Genomic DNA, 14,408 nt, shown 5'->3' with positions numbered 1-14,408 from the left:
TTTTGTTGCTCAGTATTATTTTAGATATTCGAGGTTTTTTGTGATTCCAAATGAATTTTTGGATTGTTTTTTCTATTTCCATGAACAAAGCCTTTGGAATTTTGATAGGGATTGCATTAAATGTGTAGATTGCTTTAGGTAAGATTGCCATTTTTACAATATTGACTCTTCCAATCCAGGAACAAGGGATGTTTCTCCACTTTCTAGTGTCTTCTGCGATTTCTCGCATGAGTGTTTTAAAGTTCTCACTGTAGAGATTCTTTACTTCCTTGGTTAGGTTTATTCCAAGATACTTTATTTTTTTGATGCAATTGTGAATGGGAGTGATTCTCTGATTTCATCCTCTGTGTGTTTGTTGTTAGCATATATGAAGGCTACTGATTTCTGTGTATTTATTTTGTATCCTGCTACATTGCTGTAGGTTTTGATCAGCTCTAACAGTTTGAAGTAGAGTCTTTAGGGTCCTTTATGTATAGAATCATGTCATCTGCAAATAATGATAACTTGATCTCTTCCTTTCCAATTTGTATCCCTTTTATATGTGTCTCTTGCCTTATTGCTATGGCTAAGACTTCCAAAACTATATTAAATAAAAGTGGGGACAGTGGACAGCCTTGTCTTATTCCTGATTTTAGTGGAAAAGCTTCCAGTTTTTCCCCATTTAGTAATATGTTGGCTGTAGGCTTGTTATAAATAGCCTTTATTATATTGAGATATGTTCCTTCTTTTCCCAGTCTCTGTAGGACTTTTATCATGATGGGATGTTAGATTTTGTCAAATGCTTTCTCTGCATCTAATGAAATGATCATGTGATTTTTGTCCTTCAACCTGTTTATGTAATGTATTACATTTATAGATTTGCGTATGTTGAACCATCCCTGCATCTCTGGGATAAAGCCTACTTGGTCAGGGTGAATGATCTTTTTGACATACTCTTGTATTCTGTTTTCCAATATTTTGTTGAGAATTTTTGCATCTATGTTCATGAGGGAGATTGGTCTGTAATTTTCTTTTTTTGTTCTATCCTTGCCTGGTTTTGGTATCAGGGTGATGCTGGCCTCATAGAAGGAGTTTGGTAGAATTCCTTCTTTTTCTATTTCCTGGAAAAGCTTAAGAAGCAATGGTGTTAGCTCTTCCTTAAAGGTCTGGTAGAATTCAGCAGTGAATCCATCTGGGCTTGGGCTTTTTTTAGTTGGGAGATTATTGATTATTGATAAGTGTTCAGATCTCTGAGCTATACTCCAGCCCCCTTTAAACTGTTTTTTGATGGTTTTCATATATGTACATAATGTACCTTTGGTCATAATTCTCTCTCATTTCTTTTGTCTCCCATCTCTCTTCACTGAACCTTCTTTTCAACTAGTCCTTTTCTATTTTGACGTTATTATGTGTGTGTACAGAATATGTGTGAGGTATGGTATGTGTAGGGTGTGATGCGTGCACAGGTATGTGCAGATTCAAGTATTCTTTTTCCCTTCTCTATTATCCATGTCAACACATTGATGGGCTCAGCATTGTGTAGCTCTTCTAAAGGTAATAACAGCCCCTGTTATATCGTGAATGCAATAGCCACCTTGTAACTGGACAGCAGCATTCCAAAGCGCCCCCCTGTCCCCTGACTCTTATATTCTTTCTGTTATCTCTTCTGCAATTGGAAGATATGATAGCGATGTCTCAGTGCTGAGCACTCAACTTTGATGAGTTTTGAGTCTCCTCAGTAGTCACCACTATCTGCAGAGAGAATTAATATATGGACATAAACATTAATATTTAGAAGGCCATCTGATGGGTCCAGAATATCCATTTAGCCAAACAACAATAGTAGTTTCCCCACTAGGGCCTGTGGCCTTCCCTGCCATTGGCTTTTGACTAGGTTTTCAGTACAGGGTATGAATTCCATCCTGTGGAGCGGGCCTCACATCCAATCAGAGAGCAGCTGAATTTCCCATAACAGACATGCCACCATTACACCAGTGGTCATATCTTTCCTAGCTGATCAGTTATGTAGCTTGCAAAGTCCATTGCTGATTAAGACTGTTGATGACTTTTCTTTCCTAGCAATCTGCATGCATAGCACTTTTCAGTGCTGTGAGAGAGGAGATTTCTAGCTCAGTTCCAGTTTCATTTCTCAGCGTCCTTCAAGTAAACTGTGTGGTATTTTCTTTTTTTAATTTTTATTAGCATTTTCCATGATTATAAAAAAAATCCCATGTTAATTCCCTCCCCCCCCATGCTGCGACCTTCCTGACCAGCAGGATAAGAACGACCAGCAAACAAAGATCCTTCTCGATCACACTTTATTGGAGAGCCTCTTGGTTAACAGGAAAGTTGATGGTGAAGGGGCCGGGGCGCAGGAGTGTAGCTGCTTTTATAGGGTGTAATGCTACAAGGCACCTACGGATTGGCCGCCACCTGCTCACCCACCACCCAGGGCCACGGGATAGGCCCAGGATGCATTACATCATGTGCACGCGCAGCATCAAGCAAGACTGTCGCCAGGATATGCCAGGATATGACCAAGTAGGGGGTTGTTCGTCACCACTCTCAGCAGGAAGTCAGCGCCATCTTGTAATGGCGTCTGTAGCCGCTCCCTGCACCCCCACACACACACATTCTCCTTTGAAATTCCATTTGTGTGGTATTTTCATCAATAGGGTCTTACCATCTAGTTCTTTCCACATCACCATTTCTTTCGGCACAGAAGTTAGAGATTTTCCATGTCTATCAGCTGCGCTGTCACCATGGAAATCCAAAATTAAAAAATTGAGTGTAAAAAGAGCTAAAGATATTCTTTCCTTGGGAGTAGCGTCCTCGGCTATCCCTCTTTTTTGTTTAAATAAAAGAGCTTTTAAGGTCTTATTAGCTCTTTCTACTATTCCCTGGCCCTGTGGGTTATAAGGAAGGCCAGTGGTGTGGGTTACCTGCATTTGAGCACAAAAGGCTCGAAAACCAGCAGATGTGTATGCTGGGCCATTATCAGTTTTTAAATGGCGTGGCTTTCCCCAAGCAGCCCAGGCCTCTAGGCAGTGAGTCTTTACATGAGAGGCCTTTTCGCCTGCCAATGGTGAGGCGAAAATAATACCAGAGCATGTGTCCACTGAAACATGTAGGTATTTTAATCTTCCAAACTCTGGAAGATGTGTTACATCCATTTGCCAAAGGTCTCCAGGGCGCAGGCCCCAAGGGTTGACGCCCACATGTGGGGAAGGCAAAAAGGTAACACAAGATTGACAAGACTTTACAATGTTTCGAGCCTCGTTTCTGGAAATGAGAAATTTGAGTCTTAAAGTATTTGCAGGCACATGATATAATCTATGAAATTCTATAGCTGAAGCCTTAGGATCTCCTAAGGAAACCATGGCCAGCCTGGTAGCCCGATCTACGAGGTCATTAGCCTGTGACAGGGGTCCAGGCAGCAAGGAATGGGCTCGGATATGAGAAACATAAAATGGGCAAGTTCGTTGTAGAATTAAAGATTGAAGTTGTAAAAGAATATTAGACACTAAACTAGAGGAGCGAACTGAAGCTGCGATCTCTAAATTAGCCATTGCATTGGCCACATACAAGGAATCTGTAAACAAATTAAAGGAAGTGGGGAATGTCTGAAATACCTCCAAGACTATTAAGCATTCAACAATCTGAGGAGAGTCAGGTCTGAACATTTTTACTATTGGCTCCGATCCCTGTACCAGGTAGGCCCCACGACCAGACTTTGAGCCATCAGTAAAGATGGCAGGGGCTGATGTAATAGGCTCCTGAACAGTGATTTTAGGGAAGTAAACCAGATTGTTTTCAACAAAAGACAAAATAGGGCTCTTTGGGTGATTATCTATGACATTTGGAAAGGCGCACATAAGAATGCTCCAATCATCTACTGTGCCACACAAAATTTGGACTTGTTCCTTAGTGTAGGGAATGATAAGTTTATCAGGCAATTTTGCAAAATGTACTAAGCAATACTTAAGCCCCAAACAGGCCTGTCGAGCGACCAGCTGTGGGAAATACTGAAGAGTGCGAGCCCCTAAAGAGTGTCCATGAAGCCTCAACAGCGGTCCCTCCTGCCAAAGTACCCCTGTAGGGACATCCTTAGTCTTAAGGACACATAAAAGTAATGGTTTAGATGGATCAAATCTATCAAGTTGTGCTTTACTAAGCGCCTCTTCAATCTTAGTAAGGGCCTCACGGGCAGGCTGCGTAAGCGTACGAGGAGAGGAGACATCAGGGTTGCCTTCAAGAATAGAAAAAAGAGGCAGCAATTCCGAGCGAGGCACATGAAGGAAACCTCTCAGCCAATTAATGTCTCCCAGCAGCTTTTGAAAATCATTGAGTGTATGTAAATGAGAGGTCTGTATACACATCTTCTGTGGCCCCACAGAATGAGGGCCAATGACGGTCCCCAGAAAAGTAACAGAATCTGTCTGTTGAACCTTCTCAGGGGCTATCAGTAAGCCATGATTCTCTAATGCTTGAACAACTCTTTGAAAAGAGGCATGTAGAACTGTCAACTCAGGGGCTGTTAACAAAATATCATCCATATAATGAATCATACGGAGAGAGGGGAACTCTTGACGGACAGAGGCCAAGGCGGTGTCCACAAATAGCTGACACATAGTAGGGCTATTAGCCATTCCCTGAGGCAACACACGCCATTGGAAACGAGCATCCGGCCTCTCATGATTGACTGAGGGAAGAGTGAAAGCAAAACGTTCCCTGTCTTGTGGACAAAGCGGTATGGAAAAGAAACAATCCTTAATATCTAAGACCATCACTGGCCAGCCCTTGGGCAAGGCAGAAAGTGCCGGCAGGCCTCTCTGAACAGGTCCTAAAACCTGCATTTGGGCATTGACCGCTCTCAGGTCATGGAGCAGCCTCCATTTACCTGACTGTTTTTTAATCACAAATATTGGAGTATTCCAAGGAGAAACAGAGGGTTCCAGATGGCCCAGATCTACCTGTTCCTGTACTAACTGTTTTGCGGCTTCCAATTTTTCTTGTGATAGGGGCCATTGAGGGACCCAAACCGCCTTGTTAGTTAACCAAGGGATGGGCACCTGAATTCTTTTGGAAGCAGCATTTTCAATGGCCCCTAAGAAAAACCCAATCCATTACGGTCTAATTTTTCTTTGGGAATAATTGGATCGGGGCGCCCCTGAAGGAACTTTCCTAGTCCCTGTTCTGGGACAAAGCCTTGTATTTTCATCATATTTTTACTAGCCTCCGAATAGTCATTAGTCAAGAGGAGGCGCAACTGGGATTGAACATCCCTTCCCCACAAATTGATAGGGACCGCTAATACAAAAGGCTGTATTTTTCCCTTTTGCCCCTCATCAGTATACCATGTTAGTTCTTTTGCACTCATCTGGGGTGTCTCTGCATACCCCAAACCTTGAAGGGTCTGAGAGGATCTTTGAAGGGGCCAAGACTTTGGCCAGGAGTCTAGTTTTATAATACTCCTGTCTGCACCTGTATCGACTAAGCCTGAGAACATCTTGCCTTCAATGATTAACTGTAAGAGAGGTCTCTGATCTAATTCCCATGACAAGCAGGCCAGGTCCACCCCTGTGGACCCAAGACATCCTGTCCCCCTTTCCCTCTGTTCAGCAGGGAATTGTGAATGAATGGAGGGCAAAGCCAACAGCTGAGCAATACGATCCCCCGGTGCAGGTGCAATGGAGATCGTCCCATAAGGGGAGTGGCAGAGGACTTTAATGACGCCTGTAAAGTCAGGGTCAGTGACTCCAGGAAAGACAATTAACCCCTTCAAGGTTGATGACGACCGCCCCAGAAGAAGCCCCACAGTATCTTTATGTAAAGGGCCGCAAACGTCGGTCTCCAGGGCTTGGATCCCCATCTCAGGGGTTAGGACCAATCCGGAGGTGGCACAGAGGTCCAGCCCTGCGGAGCCTGACGTGGCTCTCCTGCATGAGAGGACGGAGGCGGGCCCAGCGCCGGGGCCGGGGTCTGCAGTGCCCCATAAATTTGTGGGCCCTGGGGACGGGGGCCCTTCATCCCGTTTTTTTGGTCCTGAGTAGATTGAAGGGGGGGTACAGGTAGATCATTAATATCTCTTACTGACCTGCACTCATTTGCCCAATGTTTGCCCTTCTTACATCTCAGACAGGTACCTGGCGGCCTCTGCTTCCACCCCTCCTTTACCGGCGGGGCGGATTGTTCAGCTCTGGGGCATTGGCGTCTAAAGTGTCCTAGCTGCCCACATTTAAAGCACCCTTTATTTTTCTGAGCCTGTTGGGACTTAGTGGCTGCGAGGACTGCGGCAGCCAGGCCAGCATTAGAGAGTGGCCCCCCAATTTCTCGACAGGCTTTAACCCAGGCTTCCAGTCCCTGTTTCCGAACTGGGTTTATAGCTCGCTGACATTCTTTTGTACTTTGTTCATGGATTAATTGCAATACAAAAGGCATAGTATGATCTGCAGCTCCAATGGTTTTTTCTGCGGCAGCCACCAGTCTGGCGGCGAAATCTGCAAAAGGTTCTGTGGGACCCTGTATAATTTTAGTCAAGTTACCGGCTATTTCCCCTTTATTAGGGACTTCCTTCCAGGCCCAATAGTGAACATTATTAATTTGTTGGTAAACTTCAATTGGGAAATTAACTTGGTTAGCCATGTGAGGGCCAAGCCCCAAAAGCATATCCACTGTCCATTCTGGATGTCCACTCTCAATATTTCGCCTAGCCTGTTCCTGAGCATTGTCTATAACTATGGCTTTCCACTCTAAAAATTGGCCTTTTGTAAGGCAAGCTTTACCCAATTCTATCCAATCAGTGGGAGTTAAAGGATCTGTAGCAATCCTGCGCAATAGTGCAACAGTATAATCCACAGCTGGGCCAAAGTCTTTTGCTGCTTGAACTAAGTCTTTTAATTGTCTGTAAGGAATTGGATCATACCTCCTCTGATGGGTCACTGGATCCTCAAATACAGGGAAAACTGAGACTAGCCGCGACCATGTTTTTGGTTTTATGAAGCGGCATGTGTCTCTAGCAGAGTCATAGGGGGGAGGTGCAGACAGCTCTTTCAAATGCAGAGAACCATCTCCCTGGGCCGGAGGTGCAGACGGCTCTTTCAAATGCAGAGAACCATCTCCCTGCGCCTGTTTTCCTTTTGTTAGTAGGGGGCGCCTAGGCAGAGATGAATAGTGCCCTTTTGTGACTTCCTTGATTCCTTCCCCCCCCCCTTTTGTAATGGTTCTTCCTCCTCCTCCTCCAGGTCTGAGTTGGAGGTGATTTCCTCATCTGTCTCAAAAACACTTAAACGTACAAGCTCTTCAATAGGGGCATACAGCCTGGTAAAGGCCCCTTTAGTCCCTTTCTCAGGCAAGTGATGACTTATTTCCCCCATCTCTTCAAGCTCCTCCTGCAGGCTTTTATCTTTATCTTGTATATGTTTCTCCTTCTTTATATCTCCTTTTTTCTTAGGCCTAACTTTTGACTCCCCTGAATCAGACTCAGAAAGACTATCCTGATGTCTTGCTAGAGCTTCTCGTCCCCTTTTAATGATTTCTATGTGGTTTCCTTTACTTAAACAAGAATGGATAAGGCGCCAGAACGGCATCGTGCCTTTTCCTATTCTGTCCTCCTCCTTTGCCCGTTCTAAATCGTGACCTAGCTTCTCCCACGTAAGGAGGGAAAGATCACCCGATACCGCGAACCATGGCGCGATCTCATCTAGGTTTCTGACTATTTTCTTAACGGTCGCGGATGAGATCTTAATGTCCCTCTGCTTAAGCAATTCTTTTATGGGTTGGACAAAATTATCGGGTGCAAAGTTTGTACTCTGAGAATTGCCTATGGCGCACGCTGTTATCTACCAGCGATTTATCCGCCTAACAAAAGAAGCAATACAGTGAGTGACAGATCGAAAAACCTTGTTATCTACCAAGGTCTTTTATTTTCGATTCCGTGCTGCGAGGTTAGTCCTCACCTAAGCAGCGACATTCCCCTCAGGTTCACAGCAACAGCAACACAAAACAAGAAGGAGAAACCACACAAGAAGCCAAATGGCAAGAATAAAATACGGGTCCGTCAATAGATCTAGCATGACTGGGGTAACTTACCGCGGTCTTCCTCTCCGTGTGTCAAGTTCTGGATCCTCTTCGGCCCCTCGCCCGATGCCCTTCTGGCACCCGGCGTCCCGGGTTTTTCGGCACCACTTTGTTGCGACCTTCCTGACCAGCAGGATAAGAACGACCAGCAAACAAAGATCCTTCTCGATCACACTTTATTGGAGAGCCTCTTGGTTAACAGGAAAGTTGATGGCGAAGGGGCCGGGGCGCAGGAGTGTAGCTGCTTTTATAGGGTGTAATACTACAAGGCACCTACGGATTGGCCGCCACCTGCTCACCCACCACCCAGGGCCATGGGATAGGCCCAGGATGCATTACATCATGTGCACGCGCAGCATCAAGCAAGACTGTCGCCAGGATATGACCAAGTAGGGGATTGTTCGTCACCACTCTCAGCAAGAAGTCAGCGCCATCTTGTAATGGCATCTGTAGCCGCACCCTGCACCCACCCACACACACATCCTCCTTTGAAATTCCATTTGTGTGGTATTTTCATCAATAGGGTCTTACCATCTAGTTCTGGTAGACAACCAAGAGCATTGGCAATCACCTATATTGTTTGAGGGATCTCAGAAGCCTCCCTGCAACTCACTGGGAAATATCCCACCCCTGGTTGTTGTGCCATTTTTACCACCTCATTGTGGTAGTCTCAAACTACTACAATTCTTATTATTAAGATTTGTTTCTCTGGCCTTATAATATTTGGTAGCATTTACCTTGTATAAATCAACTTGGCTACTGAGATCCTAGTATACTACAGAAGTAGATACATTAGCATTTATTGTAGTATACAATATGAAGAAGGACAACCTAGAAAAGTAATATGATCCCCTTCATTCTCATACATGAAATGTGCACTTTAGGCATAATATTTCTAACTGCAGTAAAGAATTACTCATAAGTGAGTGGAAATATGTGTTAAAGTTTTCTTCTGAACTGTCAAGCTGAAAAATTAGTAGTGTATTTAAAAACCTAGCCCATGGGCTGGAGAGATAGCTTAGCAGTCAAGCACTTGCCTGTGAAGCCTAAGGACCCTGGTTCGAGGCTCAATTCCCCAGGACCCATGTAAGCCAGATGCACAAGATGGCGCATGCTTCTGGAGTTTGTTTGCTGGGGCTGGAAGCCCTGGCATGCTCATTCTCTCTCTCCCTCTCTCTGCCTCTATTTCTCTCTGTCTGTCTGTGGCTGTCAAATAAATAAATAAATAAAATAAACAAAAAAAAGTATTTTAAAAAAGTCGCCCTTCCTGACTTCATCTGTTAACAGATGGGTTCAGGGTGTCCTTGACACAAAGGGAATAAGATTTCCTAGAGGTGACACCTGGGCTGACCATTCAAAGACAAGAAGAAATTTGGCCAGATAAAGGAGGCACAGACAGATGGATGTTTCTGACTGTGGGAATAACATAAGTAAGTGCTAAGAGATACAAAATAACTTGGTGTTCTGTGTCATGATAGATAAAAATTGTTTGGTGGGTTGTGTTTAGAGGTTTGACTTTATCCTGAAGACCTGCGTTATTAAAGGGTTTGAACAAGGGGTAACCCATAAATAGTTGGATTATAATAGCTACCTGAACATTCTGTAGTTCTAGTTTGGTCAGTGTGGTGATATAGAGGAGAACTGGAATAGTCTCAGCAAGAATAGTGAAGATTTGAACTAGAGCCATGATAGCAGAAGTGAATGGGGGTGATCTCATAAGTATGAAGAGAATGAAACAGGTAGGCTTGATGCATCATTTATTACAGATATGAAGAGTTAGAGAAGAGGAATTAGGTTTGGTAATATGTTTCCTTACTGAGTAACGTAAGGAGTGGGTATATTTATCTCCTTCAGTCTTGGGAAGGTAGGAGACCCATGCATGTTTGAGTCATGAGAACAAAAGGTGCAGTGGGGGCTGGATGATGGCTCTTTAGTTAAAGATGCTTGCCACAAAGGCTTGAAGACCTGAGTTCAGATCCCCACAACCAATGTAAAAGTCAGGCATTGTGGTGCCCACCTATAATCCCAACACTGGGGAGTCAGAGACAATAAGAATCCCAGGGCCCCTTGGCTAGCTATCCTAACCGATTCACTGAGTCCACTTTCGGTGAGGAGAGAGAGAGAGACACTCTCAAAACTTAGGTGGAGAATAACTGGCCTCCACATGTACACATACATGCACACTCACATGCACATGAACAGAGGTGAACAAAAGACCCTGCCTCAAATGAGGAAGAAGATGAGAACTGACCCAAGAATTGTCCTCTGACCTCCACATGTGTGGCATGGCGTACATATGCCACACTTACACACATTTTCACACCCCAAAGAAATTTAAATTTAAGAAAAAGTGGAGTGAGGGGTCAATGCTCTCTATAACCTTTCCTGAGAGACAGACAAATGTGAATTTCTCCCAGTGTATTACCTACTCCGTACCTACTGTACTAGTGTAGTGGAAGAAACTCTTTATCTAAATGAAGCCTTGTTCTTGAAAATTTTCAGATATAACAGCTACAATTGAGGTGAAAGGACCTGATGCTGTGAAGATGTCAGCTATTAAGTGTGGCATGCACTTGGAATCCCAAAGGCAGAGACAGGTGGATTCTTGGGGCTCACTGGTAGCAGTCTACTCTGTTTGGCAAGTTCCAGGCCAATGAGAGACTGCTTTGAAAAACGTGGTCAGGGCCTGGAGAGATGGCTTAGCGGTTAAGGTGTTTGCCTGCAAAGCTAAAGGACCTCCGTTCAGTTCCCCAGGACCCATGTAAGCCAGATGCACAAGGGGGCGCACGCGTCTGGAGGTTGTTTGCAGTGGCTGGAGGCTCTGACGCACCTACCCTCTTTCCCTCTCTCTGCCTCTCCCTCTCTCTCAAATAAATAAATAAAGTTTAAAAAAATTAAAGGTGGTCAGGGGCTGGTGAGAAGGCTTAACAAATGAAATGTGTGCCATGCAAGCATGAGGACCAGAGTTTGGATCCCCAGCACCCTTGTAAACCCTGGGTGAGTATGGTAGCCACCTGCAATCCCAGGGTACAGGAGGCAAAGACAGAAAATGCCTGGACTAGCTGTCTCTGAGTTCTGGACTCAAGTGAAAGACCCTACTTTAGTATAAATAAAGACAGAATAATTAAGAACAACACCCGATATCAACCTCTGACCTCTACACACACACACACACACACGATAATAAAAATGGGAGACAAGGCCTAAAAGGCAATACTCACTGTTGTCCTCTAACCTCCACATACCTGAACACATACATGCATGTGTACTTACACACACATGTGCACTTGCACATACCCACAGATAAACATAAAATATGTTGGCGTAAATAAAGGTTGTTTGGGTTCAAGAATCCATGTCCAGCCCCACTCACATGGCTGCTGGGAGAAGTCTTGTTTCATGAAACACACTGGTTCCTCTATAGGGCTACTAGAATGTCCTCATGGTATGGCCTCTGACTTTCCCCAGAATAAGTGATTCAAGACAGAAGTTGTATTCTCACAGTCTCCATAGCAGGAATCTTTCCTTATCAGTTTAGCATAGTCTTTTGTTAGAAAAGCCAGTAGCTAAGTACAGCCATCCACTAGGAAAGCTATAAAAGGGCAGATAATGAAATTTTTGGACACCTGTTATCACCTCTAGCTTTAGCACTGTTTTTCTGAATGAGGTTTTATTCAAGTGTGTGTCTCATTAGTTAAGAACATAGTACTCAAACTAGTCCTTGGAGCTGGGTAAACTATATTGCTCTTCCCCCTTAGCCCCCAGAAATATGTATAATGGTTATTTAGGAACTGCATAAAGAAGGGTATTGTGAGGCTGTAAAGATTGCTCAATGGTTAAGGCACTTGCCTACAAAGCCTAACAATTTGAATTTGATTCCCCAGTACCCATGTAAAGCCAGATGCACAAGGTCGTTCATGCATCTGGAATCTTATACAGTGGCTAGAAGCTCTGGTGTGCCCATTTTTTCTCTCTCTCTGTCTTCTCTGTCTCTCTGCTTACAGATAAAATATTTTGAAAAGAAGGAAATTGTGAACATATGAGTTAATTTTTATTTATTCAACATTCATAAGATGTTACTGTGTAGGAACATAAAAATAAATCATGAGGGGGGGAGGTATTACCATGGGATATTTTGTATAATTATGGAAAATGTTAATAAAAATTGTGAAAATAAAAAAATAAATTAAAAATAAACAAAAAAAATAAATCATGATAGTCTATCTTTAGGGATTTGTATATTCAAAATAAAGAAAAATCAAAGAACAAAAACAAGACAGTATGATATCAGTGGTAAACAGGATACTTTGTTTACCAGTAAAAGAGGCCCCTAACTAAGACTCATAAAGTCAGAGGGCCAGGGAAGCTTTTTAGAAGCAGTGATTCCTAGGTGAGCACACCCACCACAAAGCTTTGGTCCTGTGTAGGGAGAAACCTCACCACTCTTCTTGTCTTACAGAATGTTGCTGAGGCACAGTGCATCGCCAACCAGGTTCAGCTCTTCTATGCCACTGATCGGAAAGAGACCTTCGGGTTAGTGGAGACTTTTAACTTCAGACCAAATGAGTTCAAGTATATGTCTGTCATTGCTGAACTAGAGCAAAGTGGACTTGGAGCAGGACTGAAATGTTCCCAGAACCAGGAGAAGACTTAAAGCTGTCAAGTTTAGCCCTTCAGAGAGTCAACTCAGCCTTGGATAGTCAAAGCCCACCCAGCCCCTTGAACTCCAGAGTTCAGCATCTATAATAAGTACAGCCTGTAAAGAAATGTTCTATGTGCTTATCGGAAGAAGTGACTGTGGAGATGAGCCCTAATACTTGATATTCAGGAAGAGATACATTAATATTCTGATAATTACCTCTCAACATAGTTGAGGTTTCCTGCTAAGTGTTTTTGGTCATTTGAAATAAAGATATTCAGGGATCTGCAGGACAGTTGACTGGATTTTATACAATGTAACAGTATGTTTGCATTCAGGCTTAATGCCTCATGGCTTTCAGTTCTACATCTTCATGTCATTGCAACATTAAGCTGAAGACCTTCTTAGTGAGATTCAGCTTCTTGTACTCTTTCCATTTAACCAGTGAACTGGCTAAAAGCATAACCTAAATATCCTGATTAGACTCTAAAACAACCAGAAGTTCCCATCAGGATAAAGACTTATAGATGCCCCTTCAGAATTGCCTGTAGTGTAGCTCATTGCAAGAGTAGTTGGGTGAACAGGTGCACTGCCTGCATTTTGTTAAACCATAGTTTATGGCACCTGTTCCTCAAACTCTGCCTGTTAGAAGCTAATAAACCAGTGCAATATAAATAAATGTTTTGTAAGGTGATCACTCCAGATTTGCATCCTTTTTTTTTTTTTAAGACAGCAAAGCATATGAAAATGTGGGTGAAAACAAATGCTCCCAGATTCAGTGTGGGAAGATGTAGCAATAAAACAGTCTGGCTTACAGCCTTTGCCATACAAAATAGTGAAATCTAAGCTGTGTGTGGTCCATAGTGCCAGTGCTATGGACTGACTTTATCAAACCTCATCTTGGGTCTCATTATTTTCTTAAAATACCAGAAGTAAGCAAGTTGTTCTTCAGCACTGGAAACCTATGTGTGGCTACTGTTGTAACTCCAAGTATAATGTTATAAGAGGATGGTGGCATCATAACACCTTTTGAACTTGAACCAGGTGCCCCCCAGTATTGTTCTTAACAACCTGTACTATGTATGCCTTTTCCTTCCTTCTTTCCCTTCCTTCCCCTCCCTTTCCCCCTCTTTATCCCCCCCCCCTTTTTTGAGGTAGAGTCTCCCTCTCTCTCTCTGTAGCCCAGGTTGACCTGGAACTCACTCTGTAGCCCCAGGCTAGCCTCAAACTCATAGCAATCGTCCTACCTCAGCCTCCCAAGTACTGAGAAGAAAGGTGTACCACTATGCCTTTCTCTCTTTTCTTTCTGAATAAAGGTTCTGAGGATTAAACTCGGTCCTCATGTTTGCAAGGCAACTACCTATACTCTCCAGCATACCTTTCATTTTCTTGATCTAACATATTCCACCTATCTGCTGCCCCTGCACAAAATCTGGTTGGCTACTAGTGAATATGTTTAGTAGAAATTTAAGTAGTATCTGTACAGTATGTGTGTATATTCTCCATTACAGAAGACTTCAAAAAGCTTTCCCTCAGGTTTTAAAAAGTTTTTTTATTTTATTTTTGTTAATTTTCGAGGTATGGTTTCCCTTTGGCCCAGGCTGACCTGGATTTCACTATGTAGTATCAGGGTGACCTCAAACTCATGGTGATCCTTCTACCTCTGCCTCCTGAGTGCTTGGATTAAAGGTGTGCATGCACCACCACACCC

The 14,408-nt window shown here is 43.4% G+C and overlaps 1 protein-coding gene across 1 annotated transcript in view; it reads left to right on the top strand.

Annotated features, from left to right (window-relative positions):
• Atpaf1 (ATP synthase mitochondrial F1 complex assembly factor 1) overlaps positions 1–13,391 on the top strand; it is a 42,587-nt gene extending 29,196 nt beyond the window's left edge. Inside the window, exon 9 of the mRNA XM_004672140.2 lies at positions 12,518–13,391. Within this exon, the coding sequence (XP_004672197.2) occupies positions 12,518–12,712 (195 nt within the window). The 3' untranslated portion in view covers positions 12,713–13,391. The remainder of the gene's footprint in view (positions 1–12,517) is intronic.
• Positions 13,392–14,408: the final 1,017 nt, after the last annotated feature.

The sequence above is a fragment of the Jaculus jaculus genome, chromosome 5 (genome assembly GCF_020740685.1).
Source record: "Jaculus jaculus isolate mJacJac1 chromosome 5, mJacJac1.mat.Y.cur, whole genome shotgun sequence".
NCBI classification, from domain to species: domain Eukaryota; kingdom Metazoa; phylum Chordata; class Mammalia; order Rodentia; family Dipodidae; genus Jaculus; species Jaculus jaculus.
The sequence above is the reverse complement of the archived record's forward strand: the minus strand, read 5'-3'. Positions and strand labels throughout refer to the sequence as shown.